The sequence below is a fragment of the Dromiciops gliroides genome, chromosome 1 (assembly GCF_019393635.1).
Source record: "Dromiciops gliroides isolate mDroGli1 chromosome 1, mDroGli1.pri, whole genome shotgun sequence".
NCBI lineage: Eukaryota > Metazoa > Chordata > Mammalia > Microbiotheria > Microbiotheriidae > Dromiciops > Dromiciops gliroides.
The window spans coordinates 472,211,790-472,234,727 of NC_057861.1; the positions used below are offsets into that span (position 1 = coordinate 472,211,790).

The 22,938-nt window shown below is 38.8% G+C and overlaps 1 protein-coding gene and 1 pseudogene across 6 annotated transcripts in view; both read right to left on the reverse strand.

Annotated features, from left to right (window-relative positions):
- Window positions 1-22,938, reverse strand: part of FER (FER tyrosine kinase) — a 284,636-nt gene that overhangs the window by 210,619 nt on the left and 51,079 nt on the right. For all 6 annotated transcript variants that reach the window (XM_043975821.1, XM_043975819.1, XM_043975820.1 and 3 more), the window contains 3 exons: window positions 15,727-15,900; window positions 14,593-14,692; window positions 862-1,045 (listed from right to left, as the gene is read on the reverse strand). In XM_043975821.1, coding sequence (XP_043831756.1) covers window positions 862-1,045; window positions 14,593-14,692; window positions 15,727-15,900 — 458 coding nt within the window. The remainder of the gene's footprint in view (window positions 1-861; window positions 1,046-14,592; window positions 14,693-15,726; window positions 15,901-22,938) is intronic.
- LOC122737226 lies at window positions 16,579-17,964 on the reverse strand (annotated as a pseudogene).

Sequence of the window (22,938 nt, forward strand, 5' to 3'; positions counted from 1 at the left end):
GGGACAGGATATGAATGATAATTTTGCAAAGGAGACTGACTGTCAGGAAAACCCAGAAAGGAATGACTATTCAGAAAGCATTAGTGGTCAAAAGTGCCAAATGCTTACAGAGGGATCAAGAAGAATGTGGACTGGGAAAGACTATTTGATTTTGCAATTAAAAGATCACATGCGACCTGTGAGAAAGTAGTTTCTGTTGAGTGGTGGAAAAGAAGCCAGATTGTAGGGGTTGAAGGGTGGGAGGTGAGAAAGCTGGAGCTCACTAATGCAAACATTTTTTTCTAAGAGTTTGGCTGTAAAAGGAGGAAAGATAGAGGACAATATTTTAAGAGGATGGAGTAGAGTCAAATGATGGTTTTTAAAGGATGGAATGTTTGTGAGAAAGGACGGAAGGAAACAATGGATAAAAAAATGGACAGAAAGTTGGTGGGGAATGACTGAAGCGATAAACTCCTAGAGAAACAAGATGGGATGGGATCAAGGGCACAAACAGAGTGGCTGGCTTTGGCAAATAGAAGGATCAGTTCTCTAGTAATACAGAAGAGGAGAGAATGGGAGGAGAACATCAAGAGGACATGACATGTTGAATTGAGAAGAGCTTTTTTTGGATGCTTTCAACTGTTTCAGTGAAATATGAAGTGAGAACTTCTGTTAATAAGGAGGATAAATGGGACAAAATAAGTGGGTTAAGAAGAGTTTCAATACCTATATCAGGGAGAATTAAATAATAAGTCAATCAGGGAAGAGTAAAAGCAACATTAAGGGCCCAGCTGAGATTATAGCATAAATTTGTAGTGGGGGATAGAAAATAGCAAAATTACTTTAAAAGATCAATTCTGAACAAAAGGAAGTTTATCTTACAAGGCGTTTATCATTTCTTCCTGCATTTTTTGTAATGAGTCCAGGAGTTGAGGAAGTGTGGAATCATAATACTGATGCTGATGAAGCTGTGCCCCTTTCAAAGCCAATACATATTGATTATGCAACACATGAAGTTTCATAGTAGCTTTGTCATAACGGTCTTTTGCCTTCTCTGTTTCCTTCCCTGAAGAAGAGGAGAACAGTAGAGAAAGGTTAGCAAAATTAGTTATCATATCACAAAAACACTTCACAAGACTGATATCAAGTTATCATTCAGTATCATTTGATGCTTTGCATAAATCAACCTGCAACTGTTAATCAATAAGCCTCTGCTCAGTCCTATCCTAGATAGGACTGAGGAATAAGGAAAAAAAATGTTAATGAATTAAAATCCCATATATGTGAGCATTTCCTTTGTCACCTTGAACAGATCACTTAACCTCCCTGGACCTCAGTTTCCTCATCTGTAAAAAATGACAGAACTGGATTAAATAACCTCCTAATTCCCTTTTGGCCCCAGGTCTATCATCCTTTAATCACCAGCAGCAGAACTAGCAGCATCATTAAAGATGACAGTGATAATAGTTATATGATAAATAATGAGAACAAGATAACAATGATAATAAAAATAATAATTCATATTTTACAAGGCATTTTAAGGCTTACAAACTGCCTTAAGATATAGTACCTGACCTCAAGGAATTTATAGTCTAAATGAGAAAAAAAGTCACAGGAAATTAAAGCAAATAATACAAAACAATATCTAATTAAATGCTGAATTATATGGTACAGGTTGTAAGGGCTATAAGAGTGTAGAGGAGTCAAATTTAGTAACAAGAGTAGAAACCATACAATTTTGGTGCCGGGAGAGACCCCAGAAATTGTCTGGACTAATTCTCTCACCTTAGAGATAAAGAAACTAATGTGAAAAGGAGTTAATCAACTTGTCAAAGGCCCCACCAGCAATCTAGTGGAAGAGCTAGAAAACAAAGTATCATGTCTTCCTCTACTATTCTTTCCATTACACCATAAACAGAGAAGTCGACATGAAGGATGCAGGATTTGATCTGGGCCTTGAAGAATGAGTAGAAAAAAACTGGATAGGTGTTGGAGATGGGTAAGAGCGAATTATACAGGTGGGAGAAATCAAAACTGTAGAAACAGGAATAAACAATAAATCTACAAGACAGTATGGAAACCAACTTAATGAAAACGAAGGCGGTTTGATAGTGAGTTGTGAAAAACTGAGGGCTTGGGTATGGACAGATCAGGGTGCACCTTGAAAAAAGAAGAGCAGTTTGGACTTGATACAATAGAAAACAGCCAAGGATTAGCAGAGAGTGAGGAAACAAGCAAACGAGTGAGAGAAAGTCTTAATAGTAAGAATAAAATCCTTAAAGTTTTGGAGTTCATTCACAATAGGCTATCATATATGTTGACTGACCAATAAAAATCAATTATAAGCATAATAAAAGGCATTTTTGTTTTATTTTTTTAATTAAGAAACTTCAAAAAATTAATCTATCCTAGGGGCAGCTATGTGGCACAGTGGATAAAGCACTGGCCCTGGATTCAGGAGGACCTGAGTTCAAATCCGGCCTCAGACACTTGACAGTCACTAGCTGTGTGACCCTGGGCAAGTCACTTAACCCTCACTGCCCCGCAACAACAACAACAACAAAATGAATCTATCCTTCCAACAACCACCCCTTGAGCAAATTTTAGAAAATTAAAACAAAAATTTTAATACACAGATGCATAGTCCAGAAAAACAAATTCCTCCATTTTCCATGTCTAAAACTGTATGGATTTTTTGTCATTTCAAATTCATCACCTCTTGGTGGCAAGTTTTATCTTCATTCTTTTGGATTCCTGATTTATAATTAATTCATCAAAGTTCTAAAGTCCTTCAAATTGGTTTTTTCTATAATGCTATTATCTTTGTATAAATTATTATTTTATTTCTTCTCAATTCAATCTGCATCAATTCATAGAATTCTTTCCATTTCCTTTGAAATTATCTATTTCATAATTTCTTATGGCACAACATTATTCTATTACCTTAACATTCATAAAGAATTTGTTTAGCTATTCCCCAGTAGGAAAATATTCACCTAGATTCCAATTTTGGCCACCATAAAAAGAGATGCTAAAAATTTTTTTGCAATGACTAATATGAAAATGTTTTACATAATTGCACATGTATAACTTATATATGATTCCTTGCCACCTTGGTCAGAAGGATAAAATACATTTTTATAGACACTTTTGCTATTTCTCTGAATTAATTTGGAGTACAGGCCTCATAATGGTATAGCTGGGTCAAAGAGTATGCACAGTTTGATAACTTTCTAGATAATTTTCTACTTTCCAGATTGGCTTGCTTCAAACTCACAGGTCCAACAACAACGCTATAGTACCTGTTTTCCCACAGCCCCTACAATATTTGTCATTTTCCTCTTTTGTCATCTTTGCCAGGCTATTAGGTATGAGATAGAACCTCTAAATTGGTTCATCTGTATTTCTCTAATTAAAGCTAGAAGCTAGGTGGCGTAGTGGAGTCAGGAAGATTTTTCCTGAGTTCAAGTTTGGCCTCAAATACTTAATAGCTGTGTGACCCTGGACAAGTCACTTAACCCTGTTTGCCTCAGTTTCTTCATCTGTAAAAGTTGCTAGGAAATGGCAAACTACTCCAGTATCTTTGCAAATGAAACCCCAAAAGGGGTTATGAAGAGTCAGATACAAATGAACAACAACAAATTATTAGTGATTTAAAGCATTTTTCATAGGAATGTTAAGAGCTTGGATTTTGTCCTTTGAAAACTGACTTTTCATATCTTCCATTTATCTACTAGGGAATGATCCAGTTTTACTCATTTGAACTAGGTCCTTATAGAACTTGGTTATAAAAACTTTATCAGAGAAACTTGCTGAACAGACTGTTCCAAACCTACTTGTTGACCTTTTTCATTTTAACCAACTCAGATTTTGGAAACAAAAACTTTAAATTTTATGTCATCAAAATTAACCATTGTATCTTCTGTGATCCTATCATTTGTTTAGTCATGAAATCTCCTATACAGGAGAAAGGTAATTTTTTCCTTGCACTCTGATTTATTTATGATGAGAACCTTTATATCTTGGTCACATACCCATTTGGAGCTGAACTTAGTGTGAGGTACTAATCTATGCCTTACATGAACTGATGCTGATTGAAGTGAGCAGAACCAGGAGAACATTATACGCAATAACAATATTTTGCAATGGTCAACTATGACAGACTTAGCTCTTCTCAGCAATACAATGAATGAACCAAGACAATTCCAAAAGCCTCATGATGGAAAATACTATCCACATCCAGAAAAAGAACTATGGAGTCTGAATGTAGATCGAAGCATACCATTTTCACTTTTTTTTTTATTTTATCTTTCTCATGGTTTTTCCCTTTTGTTTTGATTCTTCTTTCACAACATGACTAATGTGGAAATACGTCTAACATGACTGTACATATATAATCTATATCCAATTGCTTACTGTCTTCAGGGGGGAAGAGAAGGAAGAGGGGGAAAAATTGGAACTCAAAATCTTACAAAAATGAAAGTTGGGAACTATCTTTACATATAACTGGGAAAAAATAAAATACTATTAAGTGGGGGGGAGGGGGAGGAAATTATGAATAAGATAGTTTTAAAGAAACCTGGAAAGACTTGTAGGAAACTAATATAAAGTGAAATAAGCAGAACCAGGAAAATAATTTGTAAATAATTTATAAAATAACAACAATATTGAAAAGATAATCAACTTTGAAAGACTTAAATAAGTCTCATTAACACAATAACCAACAATAATTCCAAAGGACTGGATGAAACATGTTAGCTAACTATATAGAGAGCTAATGGGCTCAGTATAGATTGAAATATATTCATATTCTCTCTCTCTCTCTCTCTCACTGTGGGACTGTTTTCAGTGACTGTGCATATTTGAAATGAGTTTTGTTTCTCTTGCCTTCTCAATAGTGAGAGAGAGGATTCAGAACTGAAAATAAAGCTGACTTTTAAAAAAAGAAAGGAAATACAATCACAGAAATCAAGAGAAACCTAGGAAAGTAGATATGTTTGAGAAACTTGAAATGGGGTAAATAATGAAGTGGTTACAACCCACTGGGGAAGAAAGGATAAGTATATCTTCAGAATCCAAGTTCTTTATAGCAATTACACTTCTCCATGTGATACAATGGATCACTCAGAGCTCAAGGGATCAAACAAACAGTACTTTTACTAAAAAAAAAAATATATATATATATATATATATTCCAATGACCTCAGGTAAAAGAAGTTCCTACAGTAAAATTAAAAGCAGTTCAAGAAGATAAAAATAGATAAAAGTAACTGCCAGGGAGATTAAAGGAAGTTCACTGGGATCTTAATTCTACACCAAAGTACTAAAAGCTGCTTTTATATTTTTCTTGCCCAAAGGGTCCGCAGCTGGGTCCAAAGATGAATCTATCCAGGGACAAAGTTAACGCATACTACACAACATCTACTCTAAAGCTTTCATGTTCTCAACAGTCCTGGCTAGCGTTATGGAAATATGGCAGCTTAACTCTTGCTTCCCCCATTCCACCAATTTCCTGGTCTTCTAGAATCACAGAACAAATTAAATAAGACAAATACATGGTCTCATAAGGGCTTTGTTCTACTTTGTATTTTTTTAAGAAAGAAATTTTTAAAAAGAAGGAACAAGAAATATACAAGGAAAGAAATAGGAAATTAAAGAGAATAACTTACAATTTTGCATGAATGAGTTGTACAAGAAGAGCATACAAATGTAAAGAAAGGGATGCATCTGAAGTATTTCATGACCTACTACTAGCTTCAGATGAAAAAGGATTGAACACACCCCTATGCAAAGAGACTAGTACAAAAGTACATTAAACTCAAAAGGAACAAAATTAGGGAGGAAAAGTTGTGAATAAGAGGAAGGGTAAATTCCAAAGGGAAGAGGCAAAAGCAAAACAAACCTCCACACTAAAGGACTAATAATAAAGGATTATTAAGAAGAGAAAAGTAAGTTTAAGAACCAGAAATAATAGTAAGGGCTGGGTAAAGAGATGAGTGGAGGAAGAGTAGAAATAGTACACTTTAATTAGAGGTAACTAGTCCTAATCTGATTCCTTCTTTTAAAGATGGGGTCAAGAGAAAAGGAAGAAAAAAAATGCAAGAGGCTCTCATAAAGAGAAAAACACAACAAAAATCATAACCCTGGGTGCAGCTAGGTGGTGCAGTGGACAAAGCACTGGCCCTGGATTCAGGAGGACCTGAGTTCAAATTCAGCCTCAGACACTTGAGTCACTTAACCCTCACTGCCCCGCCAAAAAAAAACCCAACAACAACAACAACAAAAAACCATAACCCTACAACTGAACTCACCCAAAAAGAGAGGATGGCAGCACAATGGATAAACAATATCCTGTTTACATAACACATAAAAGATACAGACAAAATTCAGATGTAAAGGAGGCTAAAACAAAATTATGCATCATGCAAATTCAAAGGAGCAAAGAAAGCAATCATGATCTCAGACAAGGAGACCATAAAAACAGAATGTTTAAAAGAGATAACCAAGGAAACTACATCTTGCAAAAAGCACCACAGGTAAGTAATAGCACCAATACTTAGAAGACATAAACCAAACAACATACAATGTAAGCACTAACTTAGTTCTAAGACAAATTAGTTCTAGAGAGAAACAGATCACAAAAACATAACATAGTAGCTGGGAATTTGAATGGTCAGTTTATAAAACTAAAAAAGTCTAATAACAAATAAGAAAGAAGATAAGGACCTGAACAGAATGTTAGAAAAGATAGATATGATAAGATCTTTGCCAACTACAGAATAGGAACTGAAAGGGACATACATATTTTTCAGCCTAACATAGCACCTTTACAAAAACTGACCACATGCTATAACATATAAACCTATTAAACAAATACAAAAAAAAAAAGGCAAATGTATTAAACATATTCTTTACTGATAACAAAACAATAAAAATTAAAATCAATAAAGAGCCTTTGAAGAATTCAAATTTAATGGAGACTAAATAACCATCATAAAAACTGACTATACAGAGAACAAATCAGACAAACAATTGATAATTTCATAAAAGAAAATGACTATATGATAGCATAATTCTTCTTTGTGGGTCTTAATGTTAAATATTGCCCACTTAGGCTTACCTTATACTTCTATACTACCATCCCAGTGAGATATATTTAAAATTTTTCTGAGACTAGTGTTCTAGGGCTGAAAGTGATAATATAATACTAGTAAAATGGGACAGGGGTAGGATCTGAACCTTTAAATTCACTTGTGAAGGGAATTCCTAGATGAGGAAATTTCCTGTATCAATGTAGGTCAGTACTCCCTAGGACCCTGAGACTGACTTGTCCAGGATCACTCAGCCAATACTCAGTAGGGGTTTGGGGGTAGAGAGCTGTGAAGCATGCAGCCAGGATCAGTCCTAATTACCCAAAAGTCACTTGGGGAAGAGACCAAGGCTGGTGAACCATAAATTTCTCATCGTAGTAGGAGGCTGAGATGTTTAGATCCAGTCACTGAGGAAATCACAATCAGAGGAGAGGGAGACAAAAAGTGAGTAATAAGGAAAAGGGGGGCGGGGTCCGGCAGGGAGGAGAGGAAGGTTGAAATTACCAAAGATTTTAGGAGTAGGAAAACTCAAAGACCCTGAACATAAAGAGATAAATCAACAGGAAAAACAGTAACAACAGAAGAGAATAATGGATTCCAGATCTAGTAACTGAGTTCAGACAATTATGAATAAATACAGAAAATAATCTATGGAATGTCACAACATGCTATTCCTGATGAGAAATTAGAATTTTGAGAGCAAAATTTATGGCTTAATGGTCAGTATAGAAAAATTTGAATCTATAATGGCAAGTCTCACCAAAGAAACCAGAAAAAAATAGAATGGAAATACAAATGCACAGAAGTAAAGAATAACACAGTAGAAAAGCTGAAAATAATAACATTAAAAGAAAATATATTCACAATGCAAGGGGAATATACTGACCTCAAAGACAAGATGTGTAAAGGCAACATAAGGATCTTGGGTCTCCCAGAAGAACAAGAAAGGACAAAACAACTTTAACACTAATGAAGATAAACTTCTGAATACAGAAAATTGAAAAAAAAAAAAACAACTAAAATCATTCAGATTGCCTGGGGAGGGTGGGGTTCAAACGCAAAACACATAGTAGTTCAAATTAGTCATTCATTTCAGAAACAACAGGTTCTGCAAGCCAAGAGGAAAAATACCTTCAAATACAAAGAAAGGACATTCAAATACTGTAAACCTATTCTGCACCCACTAGAAAACATAAGTAACAGAATAATGTGTTTGTAGTAATATTAAGTTTTAGAGAATGTTTCAATTTTTGTTTTTATTATATGTTTCATGTGTAACAACTAAAATTCTGAATTTCCTTAGACTATTTTTTTTGAGAACTCTCATTGCTTGATTTGATTATTAGCAAAGCTATTTAAAGTTGTGTTAAGCTCAATTTTGTAGGAAATTTTCCTGGCTGATTACCAGCATCTGAAACACCTGAAAGACTTCCATTCCACAACTACACCCAGAGGACAGCCCAACAATCATTTGAAAAAAGACTTCCAAAGACTTAAATGGACATTTTCCTGTTTTCCTTTTCCACACTGTATACACTGTTTAAATGTCCACTTACTAAGTTTGTAATATCCACCTGCTAAAAGGGGAGTGCCCCCTTTTAGCCTTTGTTAATGTGTCACTCAATTTCTTTTTCTGTCTTTTCATTCCCTTTACTTTGTTAGTCATAAGTGTCTATAATGTTGTTGCTTCATGTGAGAGAAAACAATGTTTCTTCACATGAAGCACAAGTGAAAGTGTGAGAATTGGATGAGACCCCCTGCTGAGAGGGAAATTGTGAGAATCAGGCCTGAAAAGAAACCATGTGACTTGGCATCGGGAAGTGACCTTTCTGGAGTTTCGAAGGTTGGACTGGCATCCAGAAGTTGTGTCTAACGCCTGTGGGTCATGTCAATTAAAGCTACCAGCCAATTAGCTTGGAGCTGTGCATGTGGACAGCCCTGCTTCCTGTTTTAGAGGGCTCTTCTGGGAGAAGCACATTCTCTTTCATTTCGGCCTTCACCTTGGCAGCAGGACAGATTCTCACTCTTAGATAGCTAGGTGAAGGTACCTTGTCCTCTCTCTCTAGCAACAGGGTAATAACATACAGACCAATAAGAGACATTTCTAAATGTGCACAAGGAAAAAGGAGTGAAGACAGAAATCTGGTACAAGTAAAAAATGAAGAAGCAAATGATTGGCATTGTGAACAAAACCTGGGGATACCCTGCTTGCAGGTGAATTCATGCTTTTTTGTGGGACTACACTACAATATGGGAGGAGAAGAAGGAAAGGGGAATAGAGAGGTTTGTGTGATGTTAGGATCAAATCAGGCTAGCAGTGAGGAAAGCATGAAAGTTATGATGTCTGACAGAGAAAAGCCTACAGAAGAGTGGGTGAGGAAGAAGTGGGGAAAGATAGAAAAAGGGAAGAAAGGAAAGAGGCCTAATTTTGGATGTGAGTGGGAGTTCCACTAATAAATGAGCATGGATTAAGAAAGATAGCAAAAGCAGATAAAGACCTTATATTGCATAAAGCCTGGAGAATTTTAATGCTTAAAAAAAATCTACTTGGCCTTGGGAAATGGGATAATTAAAACCCATGAGGTCAATTGACACTTGGAGAAATGAAAGGGCATGGACATAAGAAAGAAATTTAGAGCCTAATGTAAGGAAAACAGTTATAAGAGGAGGATATAGATCAGTGATGGGCTGCATAATCAGAGACAAGGGAAAGGACCTAGCATGGGACAGTATCTTCTCTGACATCTATAATAACTGATATTGTTCTGGGAATGAGGCACAATTGAAAAGGGGGATCCATAAGACAAGCCCTACCAAGAAGTGGCAGCAATAAGATGGGAGAGAACCCAGAATAGATACCACAGAAGCTTTGAATACATGAAGAACATAGAGAAAACAGAGAGACCAGATTATTATAGGGGTTATGAATCATATAATGAGAGTCTACAAACAGGCAAAAAGAGAGAATGGATAATGAAGTAAATGAAAGAAATCCTTTTTAGAAAAGGGCACAAAAATAACATTTTAAAACTTTAAATTTTTTTAATTTAAAAAGTTAACAAACAATACTAGTTGCAGAGGGGAAAAGGGGAATCCTATTTGACTAACTGAGAGAGGTAAAAAAGAGGAGGAAGAAATATTTATAACCAGATAAAAGCAAGAGAAAGAAAGGAACTAATACACAAAACCCTAAAATGGAAAAGTCTTAACAAATGAGAAAAGGGGATCAGAGTGAAAGGAAGAAAGCTGGTGGGAACAGGGCCATCTTAAAATAAGATTAAAGTTAAGTGACTGAAGGAACATAATACTGTGTTTACAAAAATCAGAGGGGAAAGAATTTTTTTAAAAAACATGTTTAGAAACAGTAGAAAATATAGACCTAACTCTCATAACTTTAAATGTGAATGGATTAAACAACCCAATAAAATGAAAAAGTGACAGACTATATTAAAAATAATAATAATTGGGAAAATGCCTTCAAAAATTTTAAATACTGGGGGGAGGGGGGAGCCAAGATGGTGGAGGAAAGACATTAAATGCACAGAGCTCCTGACACAATTACCCCAAAGATAGCAATAAAACAAGCCCTGGAGCAGCAAAACCCACAAAAAAGAAAGCTGAGATTCTTTTACAGATTAAAGGGGGATTTACTGCGCTGCTAGAAGAGTCCAAAACCTGCGATCATGCTGACACAGACCCCAAACATGCTACTCCAAAGAAACTTATCCCCAGCCTCTGAATCAGCTGTACCACTGGCTTCTGGAACTACACTTACCATCAGGTGAAAGGGCTGAACAGCTGGCCCAAGGGGTGGAAAATACAGGGGTGTCTGCAGGACCTGAGGAGGAATTCAGCTATCCTACCCCAGCAGGGAACCAGGGGGAGGCTCTGGTGGGGGAACGGTTCAAACTCGGCAAAGTTAAGAACTACCTCAGCACTCTGCTGGCTGGTTAACTAGCAAGCTGGACCAGAGAACAGGGTAGGTGAGAGAAAAACCTGCCCTCCCTCCAACCAAAACACCTGGGATCCTCTAAAGCTTGGGACACTAGCTTGAAAGTATGGCCCCACTGTAAGAGAGAGTTAAAAGTCAAATAAAAAATGGCAAGATGAGCAAACAAAGTTGAGAACAATAGAAAGTTTCTTTAGCAACAAGGAAGATCGAGGTATACCCTCAGAAGAGGATAACAACTTCAGAGCCCCTACATTCAAAGCTTCCCAAGAAAAATATGAATTAGTCTCAGGCCACAGAAATGCTCAAAAGGGACTTTGAAGAGAAAGTAGGAGAGATAGAAGGAAGATTTAGAGAGTTGGAGGAAAGAATGGAAAGAGAAATGAGAGCAATGCAGGAGAGCTATGAGAAAAAAGTCAATAGCTTGAAAAGCTGTCTGATGAAAATTATCACCTAAGAATTATGATTGAATAAATGGAATCTAGTGACTTTATGAGAAACCAAGAAACAGTAAAGCAAATCCAAATGAATAAAAAAAATAGAAGGCAATATGAAATATCTCCTTGGAAAAACAATTGACCTGGAAAATAGATCCTTAAGAGATAATTTGAAAACCACTGGACTGCCTGAAAACCAAGACCAAAATAATAGTTTAGACAGCATCTTCCAAGAGATTGTCAGGGGAAATTGCCCTGATATTCTAGAAGCAAAAGGCAAAATAGAAATTGAAAGAATCCACCAATCACCTCCTGAAAGAGATCCCAAAAGGAAAACCTCCAGGAATGTTATAGCAAATTCCAGAGCTCCCAGATTAAGGAGAAAATATTGCAAGCAACTAGAAAAAAGGAATTCAAATACTATGGAGCTATAATAAGGATAAAACAAGATCTAGTAGCATATACATTAAAGGACCAGAGGACATGGAATATGATATTCCAGAGGTCGAAGGAACTGGGACTACAGCCAAGAACCATCTACCCAGCAAAACTGCATATAATCTTTCAGAGGAAAAAATGGGACTTCAATGAAAAAGAGGACTTTCAGACATTTGTTATGAAAAGACCTGAACTGAATAGAAAATTTGACTTTCAAATACAAGACCCTGGAGAAGCATAAAAAAGGTAAACAGGAAAAATAATTCATGAGGGATATTAAAAGATTAAACTGTTTACATTCCTACATGGGAAGATAATACTTCAAACTCATAAGAACTTTCTCAGTAAGGAATTCACAGAGGACACAGATCTGAACTGAATATGAAGGGATGACATCTGTAAAGCATTTATGTTTTGTTCTTTGTGGGGCAAACAGGGTGGGGTGTCTTATGTCTGGGGCCAGATTTGGGCTCGGGGCCTCCTGGGTCCAGGGCTAGTGCTTGTTCACTGTGCCACCTAGCTAACCCATGATGACATCTTTAAAATAGGGTTGAGAGGTAGGAGGAATACACTGGGGGAGGGGAAAGGGAAGGGGAGAGGTGTACTGGGGAGAGGTAGTTCACATGAAGGAAACAAGAAAAAAGCTTATGGAGGGGAGGGGAAGAGGGGGAAGGAGTGGGAGAGTGAGTGAACCTTACTATCATTAAAAGTGGCTTAGGGGGCGGCTAGGTGGCGCAGTGGATAAAGCACCGGCCCTGGATTCAGGAGTACCTGAGTTCAAATCCGGCCTCAGACACTTGACACTTACTAGCTGTGTGACCCTAAGCAAGTCACTTAACCTCCATTGCCCCGCCCAAAAAAAAAGTGGCTCAAAGAGGGAATAACATATATACTCAAGTGGATACAGTAAGATATTTTTGTCCTGAGGGAAAGTGGGAGGGGAAGGAGATGGCGGGGAGAGAAGAGGGGAAGGAGGGAAGGGCAGATTGGAGGAAAGAGCAGTAAAAAGCAAAACACTTTCGAAGCAGGTAAAGAAAAAAAAAAAAAGAAAAAAATTTAAAAATACTGTGAGAAAAGAATTATTAATAATAGATTTCTTAGGGGGACCCAGAGTTTCTCAATCCTTTCTTCCCCTCACTCCGGAAAGTCCAGTTCTCTTTGATCTGGGACAAACCCAAGGGAACAAAAGAAATGGAGATGAATTATTTTGTCTGGCTCAGGGAAAAACTGCTTAGATTAAACCACAGTAGATACTGTACTTTGCCTTAAGAAATTTGAGTAAGAGCCTTTTGCATACTTTTCCCTGATGTCATCTGTAGAGTTCATTTCAAGTCATGTCAACCAATGGAATTGAATGATGCTAACCAATTAGCTTTGATCAATGTATAATGACACATCTCTATCAAAAGAGGTTATAAAGCCAGGTAAGAGGCCAGGAGCTCTCTTGGCTCTCTTAGCATAGCATAGTTCTTGTAGTTCCTTTGTGTCTCCTTCAGACCACATGCTGTCTCGCATAGGTCTTTTGGGGCTTTTTTCCTGCTTGCACTAACTGAAATGCTAAAGCTCTCTCCCTGCTTTATCTATCACACAACCTGAGACCATGAGAAGTTAGGGAGACACATGGTCAATCCTTTACTGGTATATAATATCGAATAAATAAATAAATGCTCACCACCAAAACTGATATCTATAGCAACATTAATTATTTTTTAAAAACATGATACCCAAGTATCAGAAGACCAGAGAGAGTTTAAATAAGCTAATCTTGGAAAAGCTCTGTAAAATGACTTTATGGTTGTGTTTTGAAAACTTCAGGTAAAAAAGAAAAAAAATAGCTCTCCAAATAAATGCACAATGTTCCATTTATTATTCATAAAAATCTACTGAAGGAGAATGGCTTAAAGTAAATTTTTTTTCACATTACATAATAATATTTACCATATTTACCACTGTGAAAAATAGAACTCCAGTACAATACTCAGTGTTGGAAAAGTGTCAAAGGCTTTATTTTCATTTTATTTCTCATAAGAATGGGTCACTTCTCTTAGTGGAATGGGCACAAAATGGAGGCTTGGGAGCCTTTTTATCCCCACCCCCTCTTCCCCAGTTACCAATGATTATAATCTGTGTGCCAAAAACTAGCCAATCAGAACACAATGTAGCCAATGGGGCAGGTGACACAGGGACAGCCCTTCAAACTCCTCCCCCACATGACCAGCCTAGGGTTTCCCTGAATCATGTGATTCTGTTTGCTGGGCAGGTGGGGGGGAGGAGTGGAGGAAGAGGAGGCAGCTGCTTCCCAGATGGGGAAGAGCCCAACCCCCATTTGTGGATATTAGCATTTTGAGTACCCAATTCTATTCTGATCAATTCCCCAGCTGAACCTGAATCCACTTCCCAGACACCAAATCACCAGAAATTGTTCCTTCAGACAGCTCCAATCAACTTTGATGGGGGGTGGGGCCCACTTTTCCTCACACCAAGAAATATGCAATAATGTTTTAAGAACATATAATATGTAACAAGTCATAAGAATAATTCTATATTTGATCTATTATGCCATTTTTTTTTTACTTTGTGTTCTACTCTCAAGAAAATTGTTAAAAGTAAACTATTAAACTGCTTTTAAAGCTAACTTTCAAGTGGCAAGAATAAGAATCATTAAAGTCAACATTTTAATTCACTAACTGCTACATACCTTTAACCAAAGCTTCTTTATATTTCTCTTTAGCAGAATTCATTTCTTTTATTAATTGTTTATAATTTGTTTTTAATTTCTCCAATTCTGTCTTTGTGACCTATAAGGGAAGCAAATCCAGAAAAGGTATTTGGACAAATAAACATGTAACTAATTCTTTTATTTTTTAATACAGAACTGTGATTTCATTAGTGTATGGCATGATGATTATGAAATTCCCTGTACCAAGTTGATCAAGAAATATTCTGGGGGTTTGGGAGGGTTTTTTGTTTGTTTTTGGTGAGGCAATTGGGGTTAAGTGACTTGCCCAGGGTCACACAGCTAGTAAGTGTCAAGTGGCTGAGGCTGGATCTGAACTCAGGTCCTCCTGATTCCAGGGCCGGTGCTCTATCCACTGCACCACCTAGCTGCCCAAAATATTCTGTTATTTATAATATTAAAAGAGTTTCCTGGGGGTACTGAGGGTTTAAGCAATTTATCCAAAGTCATGGAATCAATATGTGAGAAGCAAGACTTAAGCCCAAGTTTTCTTGACTTGGCTCTCAACTAATTCTTAAGTCCTAGAAATCGGACACAGAATTTTAATTATTATTCTTTAATATGCAATTATAAACTACCCTGGGAGCCAACCAACTTAAAATATCTTTAAGCCTCAGTGAACTGAGATTATCATTGATAAATTCAACAAAAATAAGTAAAAAATTCCTTCTACAATCTAAAGGTTAATGACTACTACTTTTTATTTCCAGTTGCAAAGATAATACTTTTTACAATTAAAGCAAACTAAGTCAATAAATCATTCATTTTAATTACAGAAAACAATTCTTTATCTAACACAACCAAAAATCTTAATTCTTCTAAGAAAAACAACCAACTAAGTAAATTACAAAAAGATGATTAAAACTGGACATTAGGGGGGCAGCTAGGAGGCACAGTGGATAAAGCACCAGCCCTGGATTCAGGAGTATCTGAGTTCAAATCCGGCCTCAGACACTTGACACTTACTAGCTGTGTGACCCTGGGCAAGTCACTTAACCTCCATTGCCCCACCAAAAAAAAAAAAACAAACAAAAACTGGACGTTAGGCTTTAGGCTAAAAGACAAATTAATAAAAACCATGATTAAAAGCTGTACCTTGAACATATCTGCCTCAATTTGCTGATGAACACCTATATAACTCTTCTTCACTTGTTGCTTGTCTTTGATCATCATAGTAAGCCTATGTAATGGTCCAGAGTTAAGGTCTTCTGCATGTGTCTTCATTATTTTGCTTAGCTGTTCAGTTTGTTGAATCATTAGTAGCCAAGTCTACATAAAAATAATAAAGGAAAAAAAGAAGTTTATCAGAGGTCCCACCTCATTTAAACAGACAACCAAATATTTTTAATAGAGACAAGATTCTCAGTAAAAAATTGTAGGCTTCTAGTATTGTTCTGTTAGTTTTAAATGGCCTATATGGAACACCTTTAGTCTCAAAGACAGATTACTGACACAATAAGAATTCAAAAGGGAGCTACAACAAGAGTTTAATAACTCAGTAACAACTAGAAGTATCTATCTACTATTCAAAATTCATAGGTGCTGATAGCTCACCATAACCTAACACAAAGTTCTACCATAGTTTAAATAATAGAAACAGAGTAAGATTGGAAATCTAAAGAATCCTTCTATCCTTGGTTAAAGGGATATTGATTGGGGATGGAACTGTTGTCATGGGGTGCAGAGCACCCCAGAAGTTCTCTGGGGCACACCAAGGAATCTTCTCCTTGAGAAACTAAACCAGAGGACAGATAACACCTAGAGAGGTAAGCTGAAACAAATCGGACTGAGCTAGCTTCGGAATCCTACCCTTCATTCTGGTCTCCCTTACCCTGGGGAGATAAATTTGGGTGTGGCTGCGGCCTTTGTGTCCTTTCAGGAAAGCCGAGAGAGGCAGGTACCATGGCTATGTGTGGAAGAGGAGCGTGGCCCAGGGTCTCTCCCATGTCATCTATTGGCTGGGAAGTAGTTTGGGTCCAGGTAACTGTAGCTGGTGCCCTGAGACACACAGTAGTCTCTGTCTAAGAAAGTCTCTGCCCGGTAAATGGGCTCTAGCTGGTGATCCTCCTTGTGGAAGTCAGTCTCGTAGAGGCAGTCTGAACAAGAGTCGCAGAAGTCCAGGGACATTTCCTGGGGGCAATCCTGGCAGTGCCACCGAATGCCCTGAATGGGCTCCATGCCACAGTTATCACACTTGAAGCCGGCGTGCTGCACAAAGCCGCCCTCGGCCTACATCCGCTGCAGCTTCTTCTTCTTCAGCTTCTTCAGCTCCAGGATGCTCTCTTCTTCTGAGGCCTCCTCTACTGTAGGGTCCGTGTGGCTGTGGAAACTGGCCCTGTCGTCATCCTCATCCATATACACTGGCGGCTCATGGGAAGTCATGAAAGTGGAAGGCTTGAAGAGATGCTTGTTGAGGGGGTGTTGTCGTCTGCTTGTTGAAGACTTTTTGGAGTACATATACAAGTTTGGGGTCCTGCCTGGAACTGGAATGCCGGCTTTTGTCAGCTTTATGAAATACTTTTGCACTCGGCTAGCAACCTGCTTGGCCATCCTGTTGCCCAGCTCATCGGCGATCTTCTGCCAGCGCCGAGACTCGACCTCCTCTGGCGGGTACTTCAGGAGGAGCTGCTCCAGTTTTTTCTACTCCTCCATGGTCCAGAGCTGATTGAACGTCTCTGGCTTGGTCTCGTCACACAGGCGTCCTCTTATCATCTGGGGCCGGCTGCAGGAACCCTCGGGACCATCACTTAAAGGCAGCACAGAATAGGAAAAGGTTTCCCCGTCCTTTTTAGGATCTAATGGACTTTTCGGTCTGGCAGGTAAACCTTTATCAAAGACCAACTTCATCCGCCTCGTTTTGCGTTTGCGGTTTCTAAATTCTCGCTCAAGTTTCCAAGGGTGTTGGTGTATTGGTCCCACGCAATCTCTGGTAATTGGACAACTCTGTGGAAATGGAAGCCCTATATCAGTCTTCTTCTGGAGTCTTTCCACAAATCCAATGGGATTTCTCAGCGCTTCTCTCTGGTGTCTGCCTAAACTTTCGAGGTCTTGGACTGCTTGAGGGCATTGAGCCTCCAAAGAGAGAGAGAAAAGATGGCTCGTGCCCGCTCCATAGACCAAGATTCTATAATAGCAGCAGCCATCACCACATCTGCTACCAGCAGAACTCCGGCTGGCCGAGATTCTGGCAGCTGCAGTAAACCGGGACACAGAAGTAGGGGACGCCGCACGAAGGTGAGGCCTGCCCTCCTACCTCTTTGTCCCCAGGGCAGCACCCGAGAGATAGGCTGAGCAAAAATCCAGGGCTTTGCAACTTGCTCTGCTGACCAGCATCGTGTCAGGCCTATGGCCAAGCTGGACATAGGAGGCAAGCCTAAGAATGGTTTTGGGGCGACCTCTGTCTTATTCTCTGGTTCAGGTCCTAGCATGCAATCAAGGCACAAAACGGGGATGGGATAAAAGGGACCCTTAATGTAGACAGACACAGCCTATCACAGAATTAGGCTTGAACTCCCTCCTGTAAAGCAGGCCACACCCTGTCCTGCAAAAAGGTCCCACTTGACTCCTGATCTGATAAAGCCCCTTTTCCCTTTTGCTCTGGTCAGTTTTAATTTTTTTTGTTTAAGTCTGTTCCATCTAGGCTCAAGGATTCATGACACTATACCTATGTGTTGCCTCTGGACTCTCTGGGCCCCTCACAACTCCGAGCATTCCAGGCCTTCTCCACTTCTCTCCCCTCCCCTCCCTTGCGCCGTGATTCTTCGACCCCCGGTCAGCATGAAGCAGTTTCAGAAGAATCTTCGTCCCCTTTCCTTATATATAGAGAAGTGGGGAATGTCATGGGGTGCAGAGCACCCCAGAAGTTCTCTGGGGTACACCAAGGAATCTTCTCCTTGAGAAACTAAACCAGAGGACAGATAACGCCTAGAGAGATAAGCTGAACCAAATCAGACTGAGCTAGCTTCAGATTCCTACCCTTCATTCTGGTCTCCCTTACCCTGGGGAGATATATTTGGGTGTGGCTGCGGCCTTTGCTTTCTGAAGAGGGATCTGTAGCCACCCCTCACCCAATTCCTTTAGTCACTACCAGTGGGGGATGGTCCTCCACTGCTCACCCAATTCCCCCAGCTACCACCAGTGGGGGATGGTCCTCCCTCACTAAAGGAACTTTCCACAGGAAGATGGTCCACCCCCATCAGTCCTCTATAAAAGTACCTTCCAGTCTCCTGTTCAAGGAGATTTGGTACCTCTGAGCCATGTGCTTTATGCCAAATCTCCCCATGAAAAGTCCAAGGATTTCTTTCATGGTTTCCCTCCCCCCACCCTTCCCTTCCCTTCCTCCTAAATAAACTATCACCTTGTTCTAACTAAGTTTTGTGTGCAAGAGGGTGTAATTCTTTAAAGAGGAATTCCCAAGAACCCGTACCCCATTTTCCCACCACATCACTGTGATCTATTTTTATGGTAGAAAAGAACTCCCTGATGAGAAAATATCTCATACCAATATAGGTTGACATTTTGTCTGCAACCTATATTCCTAGGCAGCTGGAGTAATGAGAGGTTAGGTGATTTGCCCAGGGTCCCTTTCAGTATGTATTGGAGATGGGATGTGAATTTGAATCCAAATCTTCCTGGCTGCAAGACCAGCTCTCTGTCCCCTATGACACAGCTGCTGCTACAGTATAGATTATAAACAGGCATAAAAAGAAAAGTAAAAATGCCAGTCAATAAAACAAAAATCATGAGGATTTTCTTCTTTTTAGAAATCTGGTCTTGACATCTAATAATAATCATTTATGAGAAAATAATTATTAATAATGGATTTCTAGGAAAGATCCAGAGATCCGTTTAGTTGTTCTCTCCCTCTCACCCCAGAAAATTCACTTCCTACCTGGGATGAGCCCAGGGAAACAAAGAAAATGCAGATTTATTCTTTTGTTTAGCTAGGGGAAGAAGCACATTTAAAAGCTGGAGACCTTTTTGTATTCTCTTTAGACCTCCCTCAAGTCATGCCAATCAAAGCTTAGATCAATCTAAAGTGGATAAAACCCCTGGCCACACCAGGGTCAGTCTTTTTTGCTCTCTTGGCTTCCTGGACCCACTCCCTTAGCTCAGAATGCTGTCTCTTGGTGTGCACTCTTAGGTATGTAGACCTGAAAGCCTGAAGCTATGAGGAAGTTAGGGAGACACGGGATCAATACTTTACTAATATATAATATTAATTAATAATAAATACTGCCAAAATGGGTGCAATAGCCATTAATATATAAGTAGCAATAATTTTAGAAAACACAGTTTAGCACAATTTTTAAAGCACAAATTTTTATAGAACTTTAAGGTTTGCCCAAGCACTAAAATCCTTCGGGGGTAGGGGGAAGGAAGAGGGGGTGTAGTACGAGTATTATTATCCCTATTTTAAATTTGAAGAAAATTGTCATGGGGTTCAGAGCACCCCAGAAGTTCTCTGGGGCACATCAAGGAACCTTCCTTGAGAAACTAAACCAGAGGACAGATAAAGCCTAGAGAGATAAGCAGAACCAAATCAGACTGAGCTAGCTTCAGATTCCTACCCTTCATTCTGGTCTCCCTTACCCTGGGGAGATAAATTTGGGTGTGGCTGGGGCCTTTGCGTTCTGAAGAGGGATCCATAGCCACCCCTCACCCAATTCCTCTAGTCACTACCAGTGGGGGAAGGTCCTCCACTCCTCACCCAACTCCCCCAGCTACCACCAGTGGGGGGTGGTCCTCTCTCACTAAAGGAACTTTTCATGGGCAGATGGTCCACCCCCATTAGCCCTCTATAAAAGTACCTTCCAGTCTCCTGTTCGAGGAGATTTGGTACCTCTGAGCCATGTGCTTTGTGCCTGTCTCCCCATGAGAAGTCCAAGGATTTCTTTCATGGTTTCCCTCCCCCCCCTTCCCTTCCCTTGCTCCTAAATAAACTACCACCTTATTCTAACTACTTTTGTGTGCAAGAGGGTGTAATTCTTTAAAAGGGAATTCCCAAGAACCCCAACCCCATACCCCACTTCCCACCATATCAAAATGAAGCTCTGAAATGTTAAATGCCTTCCCTATAATAACAGTTTCAAGTGAACACAAGTCTCCTGACTCCAAGTCCAGCATTCTGTCTAATATATGACACTGCTTTAGAATACTTCTATTAGCATTAATGGAAACTGGATTCAAATTCAATCTTCTCTACTTATCTTTATTTGTGTCATGGGAGGATTATGGGCACCGGTTACCCCAACAGTTCTCTGGGGAGTTCAAGGAACTTTCTCCTTGAAACCTCAGGGGTTTTCCCTTAAAATCAAGTAGGTCTCTCCTTGAACTTAATCAAGGACACACACACACACACACACACACACACACACACACACACACACACACACACACACACACACACACACACCCAACAGAGATAAACGTGGCACCAGATTGAACTGAGCATGCTCCAGGACCATCACCCTACATTCCAGTCCTCCTAAGCACCTGGAATGAGGTAATCCAGGAGAAGACCACCTGGAACCGCCCATCAGCAGACTGCTTAGACCCATCAGGACAAAGTTGACACCCACCGCCAGATCGCTCACTAGGGATTCTTCCTACCCCAGGGCAACTCGGGAAGACCACCAGCCCCTCACCAATAAGAGACTCTTACCCACTCCATCTAAACCCTATAAAATGGCACTCCTCAAGCTAGTCAGGAAGGAAAGCATTTTGTTCAGGCAAAACCTTCCTCCCAGCCGGTTTCTCTTGTACCCCAATAAACCTGTTCTTTTATTCCTAATTAGTTCTTGTGCGAGAGTGTAATTCTTTACAGAGGAATCCTAAGGACCCACATGCTTTCTCATATCGGTTTCTCCCCCATATCATTTGGTTGGACCAGATTATCTCTAAGATATTTCCTACTCTACATCTTTGATACTATGAAACATCTAATATGTGCTCTGCATAAAGAATATAATGGGGGCAGCTAGGTGGCCCAGTGGATAGAGCACTGGCCCTGGAGTCAGGAGTACCTGAGTTCAAATCCGGCCTCAGACACTTAACACTAGCTGTGTGACCCTGGGCAAGTCACTTAACCCCAACTGCCTCACTTAAAAAAAAAAAGAATATAACGAATCTATTTGGAAACTAGTTTGAGGCTGCATAAACTTGTTTTTGTTTTTGTTTTTGTTTTTGTTTTTGTTTAGTGAGGCAATTGGGGTTAAGTGACTTACTTCCCTGAAAAAATGGCCTGGGTTTTTTTTAATTTTTCTTTTTTTTAATATTTCTTTTTTTAGTTTTGAACCTAACAAAAATGAAATAAAATGGGGATTTCCATATGCAAGTAAAACAAAAAAAGATTGTACATGAAATTTTGAATCTCTATTACATATAGTTTGCTTATCCTTTTACATATATAATAAATTAAAATATCATTTTCAAGGCTGTCCTGTTGGTCTGAGCTTCTTTCTGTTCTCTTCTATGCATCTTTTAAATTGCTTCAATGACTCTCTCATCTATCTTTTCTTTCTGTTTTTTGGCAACCTTTTTACTAGCTTCCCTTAATTTTTTCTTCCATACATAGAGTCATACATCTAAAAAGGAAGAGGAGAAATAAAATAATTGTAATAAATATACACCATCAAGCAAAACTAATTCCCACACTGAACATGTCCAGATATGTATGTTTCATAATGTGCTTTGAGTCTATCATCCCTCTGTCACGAAATAGGTAGCATGTTCTACCATAGGTCCTCTGGATTCATAGTTCACTACACCAAACAAATTTTGTTTTTGTTTTTGAATATGTTGCTATTATCGTATAAATTGTAACCTGGTTTCTGCTTCACTTCACTTCACTCAGCATCAGTTCACACAATCCTTTCCAGTTTACTCCGAAACTAAACCTTTTGTCATTTCTTATAACGCAATAATATTCCCATACATTCATATTCTACAGCTTCTTCAGCCATTTCCTGATTGAGAGGTAACCCTTTAGTTTCCAGTTTATTGCTATAACAAAAAGAGCTGTTATAAACATTCTTGCTTACATGAGTTGCTTCTATTTTTTGTTAAAATAAGCTATTATTAGTATCTTTTACTTTTATATGGCCTAGATTTTCCATCCAGCTATCCTTTATAACAAATGTATTTTTAAGTAGAAGAGAAAAATATTTAGCAAATTCAATAAGCATACTGAAAAACTCTCGCATTATATATAGTGTTCCACACCTATGAACTCTGACTTCTACAAAGGAACAAGGGGATGTGTCTTCTAATAATTCTTTCTGGGGTCAGCTTGTTCTGTGTGGTAAA